Here is a 19,218-nt window from a genome sequence, read left to right on the forward strand (position 1 = left end):
GATGTTCAAAATGACCACCATCTTCTCTGATGCAAAATTGGCACATCTTTGTAGCCTTTTGAAAAGTATTCAAAATAATAATTTGTCTCTTTCTTAGATTTTGAAATGCTAAATAAATTGCGTCTTGGAGTTCTATTAGATTATTCTTTTATACACTTGAACTTGTATATACCCCCATAAAAAAACTCCAAAATCGAGAAATCGGGGGACAGTGGGGGTCATCTAACAGATCCGTTGGTACCTATCCATCTTTGAACAAAGTTATTTTCAAGAAATGCCCTTACTATCCCAGAGTTATGACTTGGGGCACCATCTTTTTGTAGGTAAACAGTGTTATACTGGGCTAGAGGGATATTTTCCAGAAGTTCTGGAATAACTTCCTCAAGTATGTCTAGGTACCATCTAGTTGTGAGTCAGTTTTTGGCACTCCAATTTCTTTTTCGATTTTTCTGCATAAGCTCGAGGGTGTCGCTTCTACTTTTCTTCCCTATTTTCTTTAGGCCAGGCGCGCACATGCGATTTTCCGTCGCACAACTGAAAAATCGTGATCGCGGAAAAATGTATTTTTTGGGCCCAAAAAATTGTATTTTTTGGGCGCGCATTTGCGATGAATTAGTCGTAACTACATTTAGTACCATTATGGATTTTACTGAAACTGCTTGTGTGGTTGCTTTAATATTACGAAATAAAGCCGAAAAACGACGTACAAACCGATATTGGGTGCATCCACTAACAAGTCAAAGATTGGTAAAAGGCCAATTTTACAAAATTTATAGCGACTTAAAGGATCATCCTCAAATTTTTTTTCAATTTATAAATTTTGTGTTATTGGTTCGACATGTCAAACAAATCACTGTTATAATCAGAGGGCGCAGGTGATGATACCATAGAATAGGCACATGAGGAGGAACCTGTTGTAGGGGATAGTAAACTATTTGAAAATTGCGAATAGTAACTTCTCGTAGAACAGTCATGTGACTGCGAAATAGTTTGTAGGTGTCCCGGAGGCTGAAAATTTGGCAATGGAAGTACCTGTGAAGGCAATTTTCTAAAGGTGCAGTGTTACTACTTGTGGGACGATCATTCATGGAAGGAAGCAGAAATAATAACAAATCGAAATATATATATTTTCTTTTTTTTGCAGGTTCACCACTCTTCACTTTCGATGAGTTGCCAGTTCCCTCGCAAAGCAATCCTTCAGATTCTTCCACTTTTTTGTATTTCTTTTCCTGCAATATGAAACCAAGCAATATACAGGGTGTCTCACGACAAGTTTTCGCGATTTATATTTGGGACACCGTGTAGTATATATTAGCTTAAATATATATGATACATTATTGTTCTTAAAATTTTGCGTGGAATCTAAAAAAAAATAAATGTATATTTATTTTTTTTTGGGTGCTCTATTTAAAATAAGCGAGTAGAGGTCTATTTCTAGTATAAGCAAAAGTGGCGCCATATTCAAAATATTTTAGAAGGAAAGAGCATCCTCAAAAACCATATATACATATATTTAAGCTAATGTATATTACAGGGTGTCCCAAATATAAACTATGAAAACTCGTCGTTAAACACCCTGTATCATATATTTTTATACCAGCGTTGTTAAATTCGAACCAGCAAGTAATTATTATTATCACTTTATTAATACAATTTTTGTTCCAGATATCTTGCCACTAGTAATAGTTTCAATTTTTCACACTTCGAATACCTACCAGGAGCTACTACATATGGTGCTGGTAGTGATTCTAATGTATTCAGAAATTCTAATTTCGGCAAAAGACTACATAATAAGCAATTTAATGTTCCAAATTCACAAACACTACCTCATGATGAAGGTGGACAAGTTATGCCGTACGTTCTTGTAGAAGATGAGGCATTCTCACTATCAGAACATGTTTTACGGCCTTATTCTCGAAGAAACCTAACAATGAAACAACGAGTATATATATAATTACAGATTGACTCGCGCTCGTCAGATGGTTGAATGTACATTTGGGATTTTAGCCAACAAATGGCAAATTTTCCATCGGCCTATGAATGTGGTCATCGAATTTGCTCACCATATTATCAAAGCCTGTTGTGTTTTGCATAATTTCATGCGGAAAAAGGATGGTATACGGGTTGAGCATGACTTATAGGATTCTCCCAGGCAAAGCTATCATTCAATTGGGACACGGGCTAATAGGCGTGGTCTTAAAATTCGAGATTATTTTGCAAATTACTTTACATCCCCACAAGGCTCAATACCGTGGCAATATGATAAAATTTAAATTTTACCATTTTATAACAGTTAAGAATTAATTAAAAAATATAAACAGTATGAAAATACCTTTCTTTTATTTCTCCGTTGCAGAAATTTCCATCCATGCGTATAACATTCATACAAACTTCGCCCCACAGTTTTTCTTTCAAATTTCGGGCACTATACTCTTTCAATTGCTTGTTGTAAATACCAGGTCTTTTTTTCACCTTGGTAATTATTCTTTCTGTGTCCAGGACAGTATCTGAACGGTCATCCCTGGCGGAAAGTTCGTCATACATTTTATAACTGGCAATCAAGAACGATAATATGCAATGAATTGGCGTGGCACAGTCGTTGAACACTGAATTGATACTAAATAGTCGCAGGTGCGTGCACGTTCATTTCTCTCCATGCGACTTATTTTGCTTTGCGATAATAGCGTCGCGTGAAAAATAGAATTGGTCGCATCTTTTTAATCGCGACGATTATTTAGTCGCATATGCGCGCATTTGTATTAAAGAAACTGTGTTTCATTTTTGCGACTAAATAATCATGCGACCAAAAATCGCATGTGCGCGCCTGGTTTTATTATTGTATGCTTTAGGACGCGGCTAAACAGAAGATCCGTGCTCAAGTAAATTGTCCTTTAAACGAGCAAATACACCAAAAAACGGTTGCCGTCTCTCTGGATATCTACCAAGCATAAAATTACAACATTAGAAATTGATAGGTAGTCATATAACGGCTTCTAACTTACCTATGGAAATATAGTTCCGAAACTTCTTAAGCATTTTCATTGCTTTGTGTGAAACATACAAGCATATCATATTTTTCGTAATTTGCAAATGCTGCCATTTTTTTTTGGACTCACAAATAACGAAAATAGATGGGTTTTAGAGCATAAACTCAATCAAAAACAGAGAAATGTCAATCAAAACCCGAAGATAGTTGAGATTTATTTATATAATTGTCATTTTTTTGTTTCTTGTTATAAATAGCCATGGCCTCTCATTAAATTATGAATTTGATCATTTAAATTTAGATTTAAATTTAGATTTTTGAAAATAAGTCAATACTGTATTTTTAAAAAGGTAAAAAAAAGGCCAATATTATGAACTATAAATATACAGGGTGTTCCATTTAAAAAAACATAAGTTTGGGTTATAACTCAAAAACTTTTAATAAAAAAAAATCCACACCACTGGATTCTACGGAAAAAAATCTATAAGAATGAATATTTAATTTTATAAAAACTTTAAAGATAACGGAGATACGATGGGAGTCCCAAAATGCAAAATTTTCAAAAATGCCCTGTATCCTAAAAACTAAAAGGGCTATGAAAATTTTGTTGGCGGCATCTTTAGTTTTACGAAAAAGTAGTACAGGGTTGCGAAAACCGCAAGTCTTTTTCTTTAAAAATAACAGAGATACCTCGCAAAAGTACCCAAAATGGGACACCCTGTTCATTGCAAAGTGATGTTTAACATTTTAAAAATACATGTTTACATACATAATTTAGTGCTGCCAACACAGGAAACTTAAATAAATTACCCTTGCTTACTGATTTGTTCTCTTTTATCACAAGAATACATATACCCATATTACACATGCTAAGACAGAAACAATAAAAATAAATATTCTTTATTGAGTAATATCTTTATACTCTACAGCTTTAATAATAAATACAAAACACTTTGTGAAAAGGAATTCCCCTTTCCTCAATCTCCTTTGCATGCTTTCTTCTAAAGTCCCACAAAAAATGATCAATCAGAATAGAATTAATTTTCTGATCTTCCAATTTTTTATTAACATACTCCTTAAGTAGTTCCACAGCATGAATGGAGCATCCTCTAATTTCTTGCTCCTCCTGATTTCCATTTTTTAGCAAAGTATTACTTTTGAGTTTATTATTTAAGTCGTCATTGTACTCCATGATTTCATACCAAACAAGAGGCTGTGGAACTCTATAGTCGGCAAACATAGTTATATCATCTATGTCTTTAAAGAAACCCATTGTTTGGCCTTTAAAGCAAGCCCATATGTCACCTACAAGAATCTGAGCCCTTTTGTAAAAAGATACTCGTTTTCCCTTAAATTCCGCTTCATCTCTAAAGCACTTGAAGTTATCCACAATTAGATGGAGCAAAGTTTTGGCACTGTTATCAGCTTTTTTGACTACTGTTTCAAATGAACCGTCGAAATTTTCTAATAGCGCCGCTCCTACTTCATGTAAGCATTTTACCCTCTCAGGAAGTAAAGGCACATCTACCTTTGTGTCACTACGCAGGATTTTTTTAAGTTGGTTTTCTGTTATTGTGGAATAAAATTTTGGATCAAGAATGTCAATTTTTTCTTTTATTGCACGATTGATAGCAGCACACAAAGCGAAGTACCCAGAATATCCGTCTACTTTCCAGCCTACAAATAAAGAGAGAAATGTTATGCTATACATACAGAGATGAGTGCAATAATTTATATTGTATTTTTTAGGTATTTATTTTTTATTATTAGTATCTTTTTTATATTTATGTATCAATATATATTATGTATCAACTCAAGAATTCGGATTAAAACTATTAATTAAAAATCATAATTCAAATGGAATTTGGTTAATTATACAACTTAAACTAGTTTGAAAGAACTATCTTAAAACTATATGGTTTATTGTATTTATACACAATAGTAGAGCTATAGGTATAAGCGATTCCCATGGTGGAGGGATAGGGCATAGACAATGATGAGCTGCGTCAGCTATTCCCATGGTGGAAGAATCAGGCCACTGGTTTGCTAATCAGTGTAAATACTAGATGTTTTCAATATTTAACACTGCTCTTTATGTTGCGAAATAGACACATGGATGGTTTTGTATTTCAACAGCTCCATAATTTAGTCAGAAGCTGATGCCTTGCAATAACTTTTTAAGGCAAAGTCAACTCGTTTGTGGTTTCTCCGAGGGACTAATCAGGGAGAACGGTAGGTCTTCTTATGAAAAGGATGCCGCTGTGTCTAAAGCTTTGGAGCTTGCGGTTGTGTATTCTCGATGTTGGTGAGAACGCGAAGCATGATCTTCCAGCGTAGTAGTAATTTAGTTTATGTTGAGCAATATTGAGATCGTCTATATAGTCAAAATCGCTCTTATCGTGCGGGTGTATCGGATTATCAACGACAAACTTTTGTAGTTACGTTTCATTTCAATTTGCGCGACAACCTTTTTTAACTACAACGCCTCAGATAAACGAAACAGATATATGCAGCGTTAATGTATCAAAAGAAGATAAACGAAACAGATATATGCAGCGTTAATGTATCAAAAGAAGATAAAATAATAAATGTCAGTGGTTCTAAAACAATTACTTTCATAACAAACATGCCTGTCTCGTTTCGAATGACGGATGACATTATTTGCCACAAGATAATTTAAATTTCAAATTATGGAAAAGAAAAAGCTTTTTGTGGATTTCTAAATCCTCCAGCCAAAAAAATGGTACTTAATGTTATTAATTACTTCGAGAACGAAAAAGAAAATAAAGGGTTGCCTAAGAATGTACAAGAAGAAGTAGCTAAAGCGCTTGGAATTAGTTTAAGAATGGTGCAAAAGGTTGTATATGAAAACAAGAACAATCTTATTCCCAAGAAGGAAAAAAAGTGTAAAAGGAAGAAGACTGAAGATTTAAGTGAATATGTAAAAATGGAAGTAAGGGATAGGATTTATGAACTATATAAAGTAAAAACAAATATAACGCTGCCATTTCTGAGGGATGTTTTAAAGCAATGCAGCACTTTGGAAATTGGACTATGTGAACTATTGGAATATGCTAAAATCCGAACTTCTTTCAATTGCAAAATCGCTGAAAAGACCAAAAATATATGCTGTTGACGAAATAGTACGTGAATATGGCCATGAAGTTTTAAGATTGCCACCATACCATTGTCAGTTTAATGCCATTGAGCTTATATGGACAGGGTCAAAATCTTATTATGAGAAGCATGTGGGTGCTGGGCTTAGATCTGATCAGGTTAAAGCTGTTTGGAATGAGGCATGGAATCACATCACAAAGGAGTATTGGCGGCAATCAGTGGATCACACAGAAAACATTATTAGAAGCTGGTGGAAGAGAGAAAAAGTACTCGATATCCAAGTTGAACCATTGATTGATTGCTCCGTTTGAGGAAGATTCGGAAAATGACGAAGAATTCTAAGCAATCCCTTATTTTCTTTTTCGTTATTAAAATAAGTAGTTTTCTTTTTGCATTTCGTTTATTATTTAGGTATGATTAAAAAGTACAAAAAAAATTGTTTTTAAACAAAGCTAAGTAAATAAATTCGTGAATGCCCGGCGCATTCTCCATTTTTTTAATAGTTAGTTTCAATCTTTTTTGCCTTGTAATGTGTAAATAAATAAATATTCATAAGAAAACGACATTTTAAAGAACTGTCGTAGCTCCCCTCGTATTTATCTTTTTAAAAAAAGCTAAGTAAATAAATTGGTGAAAGCCTTGGGAGATAGAAATGCCCGCCGCATTCACCAGTTTTTTTTTTAGTTATTTTTCATCTTTTTTTGACTTTTAACTGATATAAAAGAAAATATAACACAATTTTTTTAAATTTTCTGTGCATCAACGTATAGATTGGGTCGAACGACAAATAATAAATCATAAAATTAAAATGTCATTTTAAAAGTGAGATTGTAACATGAACTTGCCTTTAAACAAAGAAAGTAGTTTTCTGGTCTCTGACTGCACTGTATCACACACAATACAAATTAATTGTTTGTCATTATACCAAAATGTATAGTTTCCCAATAATTATTACAAAAAAAACACAATCACCCATAAACAAAGAAGAAGACAAGATCAAATAATCCTTAAAAATTAGACGCTGTGCCCTGAAATCGACAAATTAGTATGTTATGCATAACGGTCATGCTAAATCGTATACTAATTTCTCAAAAATTTAGCCATTTTTACCTGAAATGTGTACAATTTTAATGAAAGGCTAGGGAGGCATTTTTGCTCTCATAAAAAAATATAAAATGCTTAGATTTAGATATTATTGCGTAAAAAAAAATTGTTATTGAGAATTCCGTCTATTTCGGATAATTTTTCAAAAAAGAAAAGTAAATATTATGTCTGGCAACTTAGCAGAATATCAGGGATTCTAGGCAAATACGGATGAGGCGTATACCCAACGTTCTTTGTACTTATGGGCTTTTTCACGTCATGAAAGGAAATAACCAACGTATGTTTTACATGTCGAATCTCGGATAAGTAGTATTCCGCAGACATTTTTACGGCGTTAAAGGCATCACGTCAGTTAATAATTATGATCTAAGGTGTATACGCGGCTTTAATATGTCACATGACGGCGTTCAATGTATTATCAAACTCTTAAGGAAATAACATTTTGGCAGCCACTGATTTTTCCATTTGATTCATATTACGTGGTGACCTTTGAACCCGCACGATAAGAGCGAAGACGACTATATCAATCATACTTAGCTTTAAGATCCTGGATATGGTCCTTAGTCGGTGGGTGGTCACAAAATTTTGTATAGAATAAGTGCAGGTTGGTTTTTGTTGCTGATATTTTAATAGCCTTAGACAACATATTTTGCTTGTACTCTGGTTCTACCAATAAAGGCTGTAGAAGTAGATTGAAGTTGCAGGATGCTGTTTACATTGTACGATGCTGATACGATTTAGATGTGTCTTCATATATATTTATTAGTCATTGGTAGTGGGTTTGACAGTGAACCGACCATAAGTTTTGGTCTATTTTCTTAACGTTAAAACCTTTTGCTAGAGCATTAACTTAGCACGATTCTGGTAGTAAATGGAACTTCCATTTTAAAAGTTGACCTTCACAGATAGCATCTCTATCATTTGGATGAAGTAGTGTGTTCAGGCAGTTTTTCTTACTTCAGCCTAGATTTTCACAGTTTTCTTCAGTTATAATATATTATACTTACATAACATACTTAAGATAACTTTTTGAAGAGACCAATCTGGCAAACCCTTGTGCAAAGTTTCAAAAAATTTTAATATGCGAATCTTGAATTATTCAATTAAATAAAATTGCAAAATTAGCTAATTTTCGGTTCAGGTAAAACCAAACGGGCACCAGTAAAATGAATATTGTCACTGACGAGAGGAAAAGTGTCAATAAATCAGTGACAGTCGATATTTGAAAACAAGTATGCATTATTCAATCGACGAAAAAATAGCCATAATTAAGTAGCATTATGCGGGAAAGTTTTAGAGCAGTATCTGAAATGTTTTCAGTGTATTTCCCCACCAAGCCCACTCCGTCCATTTCAACTATTTAACGTATGTAATTTGTAAATGTTCAACTCAGGATATCGAAAATAGAGCCGAAGAAAGAGAGAATCTTAATATTCTACTGAGTGTGGAGGAAAACAAGATGGTTAGTACGAGGGTTCTTGGGCAAGAGGTAAATAAACATCATACAACGGTATTGCGCACTTTAAAAAAACACAAATATTATTCGTATAAATTCGAAAAACATCAAGAGTTGCAGGAAGGAGATGAAGAGCGAAGAATGGCATTTTGTTTTGAAATGATAGAAAGAGGAAATAATCATAGGAATTTTATAAGAAATATTTGTTTTACCGATGAATGTACATTTACCCTCAACAATGAACCAAATGTTCAGAATTGCCGGTATTGGAGCCAAGAAAATGAACATCGCTTTGTTCATACTCGGCCACAATATCCCCAAAAAACAAATGTATTCGTGGGAATTATCGGACACCATAGCAATGGACCCTTTTTTATGGACTATAACCTAACAGCTGAAACCTATTTGGACTTATTTCAAAATCAAATTGGACCTGCCTTGGAAGAAGTTGTTCAGGAAAATGCTTTTAATGGCAATATTATTGGTCCACGGTACCGGTTACTTTGGCCAGCCAGGTCACCTAATCTTTCACCGAATGACTTCTTTTTGTAGGGTCATTTAAAAAGTATAAAATTTGAGAATCTAAACAAGTTACAAAACGCTATTTCGTTAGAAGGTAATAAAATTTCCCAATATCAATTTAGTAACGTTAGAAATGAATTTTATGATCGGTTAGGATATTGTTTAGCTGTTAATATGGGGTTGTTTGAACATTTGATTAATTGATGTTTTTATGTAATTCTCTATTATTTTTAAAGAAGTTATTGTATTTTATTTTATTTTTCCACACTTAGTAAAATATTAAGAGTCCTGTTCTCTCTTTTTTCAGATCTATTTTCGATCTTAATCGAGTTAAACATTTACAATTATTTATTGCAATGCCTTTAGACTCGAATTTACTAACAATAGGTTTAATGGTTGAAAATGATGAGAAAAAAAATTGAAAATATTTCAGATACTGCTATTGGTTTAATTAAATTCTAAGTATGATAAAATTATTCTTTTAATAATCGATAATAATAATTGTTATTGGTTTCTTAATCTTTATATTAAATAAAAGTTTAGATAAAAAAGTAATGTTAACATGTCTTACTTTGAATGTATGGTTGCGAGATTGATAAAACGAAAAAAAAAATTTTAGTGTATTCGGCTGTACGTCAGATTTGACAAAGCCGTATAACAAATTGTTTGCTGGTGGCTGGTGTCTGGTTTTACCTGAACCGAAAATTTGGTAATTTTGCAATTACATTTAATTGAATAATTCAAGATTCGCTTATTAAAATTTTTTGAAACTTGGCACGAGGGTTTGCCAGATTGGCCTCTTTAAAAAGTTATCTTACATTTTTTCTGTAAAATGTACAGGGAAGCCAATAATTGCCCCTTTAAAATTTACATGGGATTTTCTATCTTCCGCTCGGCGACGCACCACCCGGTATATATATAGTATACATATGTACTTTTACCAAAGTTCTTCCATTCGGGTTCTTACCAAAGGTATACGCTTTTGTAGTAATTATCTTTCAAATCAGTCTTAGATAACAAGGGTTGATAGCGTGTACTCTGAACCAGCCGAATTAAGCAGGGGCGTCCCTCAGGGACTCATTTTGGGCCCTTTGTTTTTTAGACTTCGCCCAGGTCAATAGTATAATAATACACGAATTTATAATCACTTTAATAAGAATAATGTTAATGCAGCAATGGAATCATTCGGTCGAAGTTTAAATGCAGTACACCATTATTGAACGGTAAGTGGTTCAAAATTAAACCCTAAAAAATCTGCTGTGATTTACATTGCACCCTTGGCATTATGGTCTCGAATGAAAAAAAAACTTGGGTGTTGTTTTTGATACAAATTTGAGATTCAAGGCACAGGTATGTAAAGTAGTTTAAGGTCATACACGTCCCTAAGAAACTTGTATAAGAGTAAGGATCTATTAGAGGTTACGTTAAAAATTAACAAAATAAGTTGACAAAATAACAGTTTCGTGCAGCTCTTATTTTGTCACATTGTAAGTACTCCAATTTTGTTTATGGCCCATGTCTTGATGCTTCCAGTAGGTATAAATACAAAAAATACAGAACTCTTGCATTCGCTTTATTTAAGGTTTAAAAAGACAGTATCATGTAACGTAGCTAAGAGATTTAAAATGGTTCAATGTGCAGAATAGGGAAAAACTTAACTACTGCTGTTTCTTGTTCAAACTATTTAAAAATAGTTATCATCCTGATCTGTTGAAAGTTGGGAAATTTAGCCTCCAAGCACAAGTTCTGAGAAACCTATTTTAAACTCTTTCAAGGCTACGAATGTGGTTTAAATAATAGGGGGACCATACTACAGAAGAGTGAGATAAAATACTGCGAACAAGAATAATATACCGAACTCTAAATGCAGAGATAGAAAAATAACGAGAATTCCTTGTAATAAAACCAAGAACGCGAGAGGCTTTATTTACTAGATTATTAATGTGGCGAATAAATGTCAAAGAGTTGTCAAATAGTACACCCAAATCCCTAATTTATATCATCCTCAAAATCATCATCCTCAAAACAACCGTTGTATTAATATGATAGTCAAAAGCAATAACAGTTTTGAATTTAGTAAAGGAGATAACAAAACATTTATCTTTATTGAGATGAAAGCCATTAGATAGTGACCACTTGTACAATGAATTAAGATTATCCTGAATTTTATGGCAATCAGATAAATTTGAAATTTGTAAGTACAGTTTCATATCATCGGCACTGAACATTGGCATTGCTTGAAAGCCAACAATAAATAGAATAGTACATGCAGTAGCTTTTTAGTGATTTTGTTTCATCTGGTATTTTATTATCATTTTTTAGATATTGTATTTTATTTTTCTTAGTGTAGATATTCAATTGAACTTTAAAATTCAATTACTAAAAATATTTTTAGTAATTGAATGTTCCAAAAATTATTTTTTTAATTTTAAATTATTTGTAAATTTTATTGTCTATGCGCTATACGATTCTGTACAGTTGTTTTTGTATTTTGCTTTTATAGTGGAGTTTTTGTATCCCTTTTTTTGACTTTTTTTGTGAAAGATTTAATTAAGAAGTTGTGGTAGTTCTTTGTACTGGGTTAAGTTAACAGCATTGCTGCCATTCGCCGAAAATAAAATAAAGGTTCTTTTATTTATTTGATTTATTTATATAAGGAGGTTTAAGAATGAAAACCATTTTCGAGTCAAATTGGTTTGCTTCTAATTCGATTATATTAAGATATTGAGCAATATTAGACAAGTTGAGTGGTGAAGGTAGATGTATTTTTATTTTTTGCTTGAGAGATTTGTTTAAGAGAGCTGATCAAATCAATTGATATAATAACCTTACTATTTAGTAGGGGGCCACTACTATTTATACAACATGCTTTCCTCAATATCTTGAACACTGTATCATTTCTATGCAGATGATATGCAGTTGTATCACTCCTTGATACCCTCTGATTATTTAACTGCTTTGAACTATATAAATTCTGATCTTGATGCTTCTTAAACTTTCTAGTAAACATGTGTTAAAATTAAACCCTAAAAAATGTGTAGTTATTCTCTTTAGAATAAAGACTATTTATGAAGAATTTTCTTTATTTTGTTGGACATAAAACACTTTAAGAAGTGGAGAATACCAAGAGCGGGGGTTTAACATTTGATTTACAGCTAACGTTTAGTGGTCACATATGAAATAATCTTAAAAAGTCTTTGTACTCTAAAAACCATGTACTCTCATAGACATTACTTAGATCTGAATATTAAACGTGAGCTATGCGACTCTCTTGTGTTGTCAAATTTTAATTATTGTCATGTGGTTTATCGACCTTGTCTGGATGGTCAAGACTTCTGTGAAGTTCAAGAAATGCAAAACTCTTGTATTCGTTTTATTTATGGTATTAATAGGCGAGGTCATGTATCACATAAGCTTAATGATCTTAAGTGGCTTAATATGTTTAATAGACTTAAGATACATTCCAGTATGCTATTTTATAAAATTATTAAACACCGCAGTCCTCCCTACCTATACAACAAAATTACATTTCGGACAGACATTCACCACTTAAATTTAAGAATTAAAACTTTAACTATTCCTAAACACAAAAATCAATTTTTCAAAAAATCATTATGTTATAATATTTGTCATATCATTAATGTGCTATCATACGATATAACTGATACTTCGAATTCCATTTATAGATTTAAAACAAAAGGCAATTATATATAGATAATCAGTAACATGTATATTAGAGCTAGAAGTTTTATTTATTTTTAATTTTTCTTGTTTATAAATTGTAATTGAATGGCTAGTATATTCTCCCTTATTTAATTATTGTATTGTTTTAATCTGTACCAAATCATCAATTACTTAGATATAATGTATGTACATTAAATCTAGTAGTTAGTTTAGTTTAATTTATTAGTTGTTAGTTTATTTCGTTTTTATTTATAAAATAATTATTATTATTATTATTATTATTATTATTAATATTATTATTATAATGGAACTGTAGTTGTGTTATTTATAGGGATAAGGTCATGGGAACAGGCCACAAAACCTAAAAAGAAGAACATTTATTCAGAGTAGGGTTTTAACCTGTAAAAATTTAAAAAATCCTTGATGTAAACTTTCATCATTCTTTTAAAACGGGTTTCTGTTATAGCTAATTGTCCACTTAAGGGTATTTGTCTTCTACGATTCATTCATTATATTTCCGGTAATCGATAGCAACATGCCACTTTTCTTTTCCTGACGCATCCAATTTCTTAGGTAAAAGCAAAACTTCTGGCGAACCTTATTAATCTGTTGGAGAGCCTCTACTTGAAGTTTAATTCTAGTTAATGTGCGGCGGCGGTTTTTTGTGACTTATCCAGGCTTTTTTTTGTGAATCACATAATTCTGCTGCAGAAACTCTTCTTTTTCTTTTCCATGGAGCACTAGTAGGCTACTCATTGATATCAGTGTGCCTCAGGGCTCTGTCCGTCGGACCATTTTATTTGTGTTACATGTCCATGAGATCATTGGCAGGGACCAGAGGCTTCTGCCTCAAGGCAAGACAAGGCAGCTGCCGCTGGTCCCTGTGTCTGGAAAGTCTCTGTTTTTGCCAACGATACCAATATACTTTGGCAGGATACCGTCCCTGAAGGAAATAGAATTGCTATTGACAGGGAGCTGAATCTTGTTAAGTTATGGCATGATGCCAAGTCAGCTTTTAACATCTCTAAAACTAAAATCCTATCTTTTAAAGATAATCTAGAGACAATTACTTAGCATAATAATCAGTACATCTGCAGCAACCAAATTTTTGGGTGTGAAGATTAATAAAGTTTTAAAGTTTTTTAAATAAAAAAAAAACACATCTTTTGCTTGCAAAAAAAATTGTCATCCAAAGATTATGCCTTGACTTTGTTGTGATCAAGATCGTTTACAATGCTCTCATTGAATTCTATCTTAAGTAGGGCATTGTCTTCTGGGGAGTTTATTCCCAGTATCTGTATTACATTGTTTTTTTCACAGAAGAAGACAATTCGCTCTATGTGCCGTGTCCAGTTCATACTTCTTGCTTCAAGGATCTTATTCTGTGGAATTCCATCCTAATCTTGCTTTCCAGATTTATACTGGAAACAGCTTGTAATGTTCACAAAAATAAAAACATGAGCTTAACTCTCCATCTGAGTACAATCTTCGTAAAACATTTTCTCTGTCTTCCTAATTCAAGCAATGAGAAGAAAGGCCTCTTTTATACACGGCGGCAGGAAGCTTCACACTTGATTAAGAAATCCTGAAGGTGACCTTAAGCTTTGGATAAAATTAAAAACATTTTTGCAAAGTGAAGCTTTTTACACATTGGATGAATTTTACTCCAGACACTTTTAGTCATAATGTTTTTTTTTTTAAACTAGTATATTTCTGCCGGTATTTTTTCACATATACTCTAAAGAGAGTAATTGATTCTTATATTTAAGAGTAGTGGGATCTCGGAATAAAATAACAAATTATCACCCAATTTCTTTTCTGCTTATAGTTTCTAAAATTTTTGAATCAATTTTAAAGGATAAATTAATTATCTATTTTGAAAGAAACAATCTATTTTTAGACACTCAATTTCGTTTTAGAAATAACAAATCAACAACATTGGCAATAGATAGACTCATACCAAATATCATCAGGTCCTCTGCTATTCCTCATGTACATTAATGATCTTCCTAATGTTTAACATTTAAAACCTATCCTTTTTGCAGATGATACTATGTATAGATGATACCAATGTTATTAGATACTCTGCTCAGACATGATAGGTGAATAAAAATATTCATGAATAGTTTTTAGTGAATAGACTTTCCCTAAATGAATCAAAGACAAACAAGTTATACTTTAGCTTAAAAAGAAATTCACTTGATATACCAGGTGTGGTCTTAAAATGTTAGATGCTAAATTAATATGTATATCACCTAACAGACAGCCTAAGTAGAATAATTTTCGTGATAGATACTTAAGGGCTATTATATCTTTGTCCACTATTTTGTCTACGTGCTATGGTTCCTTTTCTGCAAATACATGCTATGCAGTAATGAACTTGGACCATTCTAGCCATGCACAGGAAATCTTTAAGCTTCAATGGAGATGTATATGAGTATAGGGATTGTTGAAGGCATTACTTCAGAGACCTTAATATACTTACATTTTCTTGCATCTATATCTATGAATGTTTAACTTACATTATTAATAACATCTCACAGTTTAGAACTTATTCAGATGTACAATATTACAACAAGCCTAGTAGAAACATTATCACAGGCTCTCTAAAACCAGACAAGGGTCTGACTGCTATTGTGTCCAATTTCTTTAATGTTATTCCGGGCGATATAAGAAATCTTGAAGCCAAGATATTTTTTAGGGAAATTAAATTATATCTTATAAATGGTGCCTTTTATTCCTTTGATGAATGCTTGAAAACCAGTTTTAATTTTCTTTGACTGATTTTCTTTGAATGATTCTGAATTTTGTTCCTGTTGCTTTGAATTAGTCTTTAAAGTGTTTGCATTTTTAAAGTGTTGATCGCGTGTTTCACGTGTTCAAGAAACTGTATTTTTAAGGACCAAGAAATGCAGGAGACATGTTTGGCTCCCCATGTGACTTTTGAAAAAGTTCCTTTGCAGGGCACACAGTGGAATCTTCTACTGAGATAAGATTTGGTGTTGTCTGTTTGAAATATGCCATATTTTTGCCTAAACTGCATTCCTGGAATTAAGAATGCTTTGAGGCTGAAGAAATGGGTCTGTGCCCTGGAAAACACTTTAAGCGAAGTCAAAATTGCCAGTACTGAGAAAATGAGCAACTTTAAAAATCAAATTTGTGATGTAAGTGATGAACTACACAGTTTAAAAATGAGCTTCCATATTATGTTTGATGACAATAAAAAGGATCTTAACGAAATTAAACAAACCACATCTAAGACTCCCATAAATACTGAAAATGGGGAAACAGGATACAGCTCAGCAGTTGTTCATGGCAGGGTCCTTCAAGAGGTCTCAGAGCAGCAAAAAAGATCTTGTAATCTGATGTTATTTAACTTCCCTCAGGACAATGAGGGAGGAGATCTACCTAAAGCAAAAACCTTTTTAACTGATCTAATCGGTTCATCCATAAATGTTATCAGCGCTTTGAGAATAGGGAAAAGAAACAAAAATGGCCACTAGTCCCTACGGCTTACCCTGGACTCAGGTGAAACTGTTCTGAGGGCATTAAGGAGCAAAAGACAAATAAACAGAAGTCTAAAAATATTTATAGATGGTGATGAACAAGACAACAGCATACTAAGGTAAACACATTAAAGAATGAGCTTAAAGAGAGATAGCAAAATGGAGAGTTCAATATTATCCCGAAGTATGTGAATGGGGTTCCTAAGCTTGTTAAAAAAAAAACTAAAAAAATTAATTCAGCAAACTCGACCAATGAGCTTATCTTTGTTGGTATATTACCAGAATGTCAGAAACCTTCATACAAAGCTTCAATTTCTTTTTGAAAATGCCTCATACCATCAATACAACATCCTAGTCTTCATTGAAACTAGGTTGATAAGTGACATAGATAATGCAGAACTACAAGTGGTTGACAATAATATATACAGCAAAGATAGAACCTCTAGCAACAGTACACTCACTAGAGGAGGCAGAGTCCTAATAATTTTAGAATCAATCATCTCTAAATCTTTACAAATATTGGGCTTTATACAGCAGAGGGTTGACAACATAAATTATTTAGATCTAGAAAACTCACTTCAAATAACTACTCTCCAAATCCATCCACTACTGTTACTTATTTCTCTTTTCGTAACTTTGTTAACAACTTTTAGGTTTTAACAGTGTCCTACTATAAGGGTTAAGTTTTTTAATGGTGTGTCAACATGTCTTAGGCTTCACTAAAAAAAAATTATGTATTTTATATATTTGGGGAATTCTTCAATGATGATTCTAGTATCCTCTTAATATGATTTAAGTAAAAATTGACAAACAATATATTAGTGAAGAAAATTTGTTAAAGATATAATTGCTGTCAATGTTATCTATTTTAAAGTATCTTTTATCATCATAAATGCTGCTGGCAGAGCTTTTTAGTGACACCTTGGACATTTTGTTCAAATAATGTTCTTTCTAGTATGTATGTTACACTGACACAGAGACACATTACATAACAATTATTCATCACATTGTAAAGTCCATTTTATATGAAAAAAAAAAGATTAACCACCTTCTCTTGCAATATGATAATCAGAAATTGCTTTATTAGGCTCAAAAAAAAAATAAAAAAATATAAGTAGCGTACATCATGTTCTAAAGGAGTAGGTATTATTTTTAATCACGGCTTATTAAGTGGGGTTTAGTTCTTGTGAGTTTTTAGGTACCTATATGATATAATCTAGATTAATAATATTTTATTATTTATAATCTTTTCAAGTTTTCACTTCAAAAAGCTTTCAGACATAATATATGTATATTTTTCACAATAAGGTTATATTATGATTCATTCTTTGATTGATCTCTAAACTTTCTTTGCATACCTATATCTAATACATACCTTCTTCCTTCTCAATATGCCAAAAACAAAAATTTAAAGTGTCAACAACAAACAGCCAGTCAAGTACATAAGGATCTTCTGGTTTTGGATGAACTTCAGTCTGACTAAAGTTGTCTGGTTTTAAGTTCCCAGACTTGATTTCCTCAATAAGAATATCTCCCAACTTATGAACGTTTTCTGGTTTTAGCTTTACGAAATCCGCGTTTTCTGCTATGTACTTTCCAGATTCTTTTGGTGATAGAGCCATATTTTTGCTTGTATTCTCAAATTATAATATTTGAGCAATGGGTAGTTTTGTAAGTTTTCTTAAAATCAAATAGATAAGCAGCAAAAAGTATTTCCAAATTACGAAATGTTTTTATTTTTTTTATTTACTTTTAATGTAGCTGTTTAAAAACATGAATTCTGCTCAGCTCAACTTTGACCAATTGACCCATTCCCTTATTCATTTAATTCATAATACAAACTAAGCACGTACAAATCAGAGATGTGTCAGAGATGTGTGTGAAGCTAGCGTCCGATCGATATCCAGCAACCAGAGTCGAGAACGCAGCATATGTCGGTTGCCAGCGACCAATTTATAGTCCGCGGTCCCTGTTATTTAATTAATATAATGCCCGTATCTCCTGAAATTCCCAAGGGATTTTAATAATATTTAGTCCAGATATTAACAATGAATACCTAAATCGACTTACGATGGTCTCAAACCTCTACAAAATTTCTAAAGGATTTGGATAAAACTTTCTATAAAAGATAATAAATATCTAAACTGATTTTAGATCGTTGCAAACCTCGATAGACGAAAGTTTTTTTGGTAAAAAATTATTGAATTGTTTATGGGGTAGTGGCGTCACCGATCCCCACACTATTCTGGAGGGCCTTGTGCGTCCCAGTTCGTGCGTAAATGCATTTCCCGTCGTGTAATAAAACAAAAAAAAAGTACACCAAAGAGCGCAAAGAATTGTATTGTTGGGCAGTTCAGAGGGGTAAAACTTAACTGCTTCTAACAACATACACAAATTCCTGGGTAAAATTTCTAAAAGAATCTTAACTGAGACTACACACTGTATTACGTTATAAAGGCTATGTAAGTTCTGCTTAAATAAAATTAATGAAACCTTCTCAGATATACTTTTTAGGCATCTTAGTAATAATCCAGCTAGTCGTAATAACGTAAGTTCTAATTGGACATTTCTGGAAAATATTGACTATTGTCTCCTGGAAGAGAGTGACAACCTGAAGGGAAGACCCGGACCTCTTTTGAAAGGCCTGATTGTAGTATCGAAGGCTTTTATAAACCTGATGGTTTTATTCCATACCTTTGCTTGGCTGGATTTGGATCTTGTATTTATACTCAGAAATTACTTTCTTGGTGTTTGTTATGAAAAAAATAAATAATATAAATTATTGCGGTATTTTGAAAGGTTTCAAAAAGGATTTGAAAGGTTTTTTCAACTCTATTTAATTA

General features: G+C 32.6%; 1 protein-coding gene across 1 annotated transcript; it reads right to left on the minus strand.

Moving 5' to 3' along the window:
• Nucleotides 1-3,870: 3,870 nt before the first annotated feature.
• Nucleotides 3,871-18,199, minus strand: LOC126742579 (queuosine salvage protein). The gene is made up of 2 exons (XM_050449309.1): nucleotides 17,751-18,199; nucleotides 3,871-4,663 (listed from the first exon to the last, which is right to left on the minus strand). Exons 1-2 carry the CDS (start codon nucleotides 17,995-17,997, stop codon nucleotides 3,918-3,920), a joined length of 993 nt encoding a protein of 330 aa, XP_050305266.1. The 5' UTR covers nucleotides 17,998-18,199; the 3' UTR covers nucleotides 3,871-3,917.
• Nucleotides 18,200-19,218: the final 1,019 nt, after the last annotated feature.

Source organism: Anthonomus grandis, chromosome 11, assembly GCF_022605725.1.
Source record: "Anthonomus grandis grandis chromosome 11, icAntGran1.3, whole genome shotgun sequence".
Taxonomy (NCBI): domain Eukaryota; kingdom Metazoa; phylum Arthropoda; class Insecta; order Coleoptera; family Curculionidae; genus Anthonomus; species Anthonomus grandis.

Bases quoted from the DNA above. Each gene is read 5' to 3' on its own strand.
- LOC126742579 (XM_050449309.1), bottom strand. From the start codon at position 17,997: ATGGCTCTATCACCAAAAGAATCTGGAAAGTACATAGCAGAAAACGCG. The intron at 4,664-17,750 runs GTATGTATTAGA...CTTTATTTGTAG, and splicing joins GCATATTGAGAAGGAAGAAG to GCTGGAAAGTAGACGGATAT.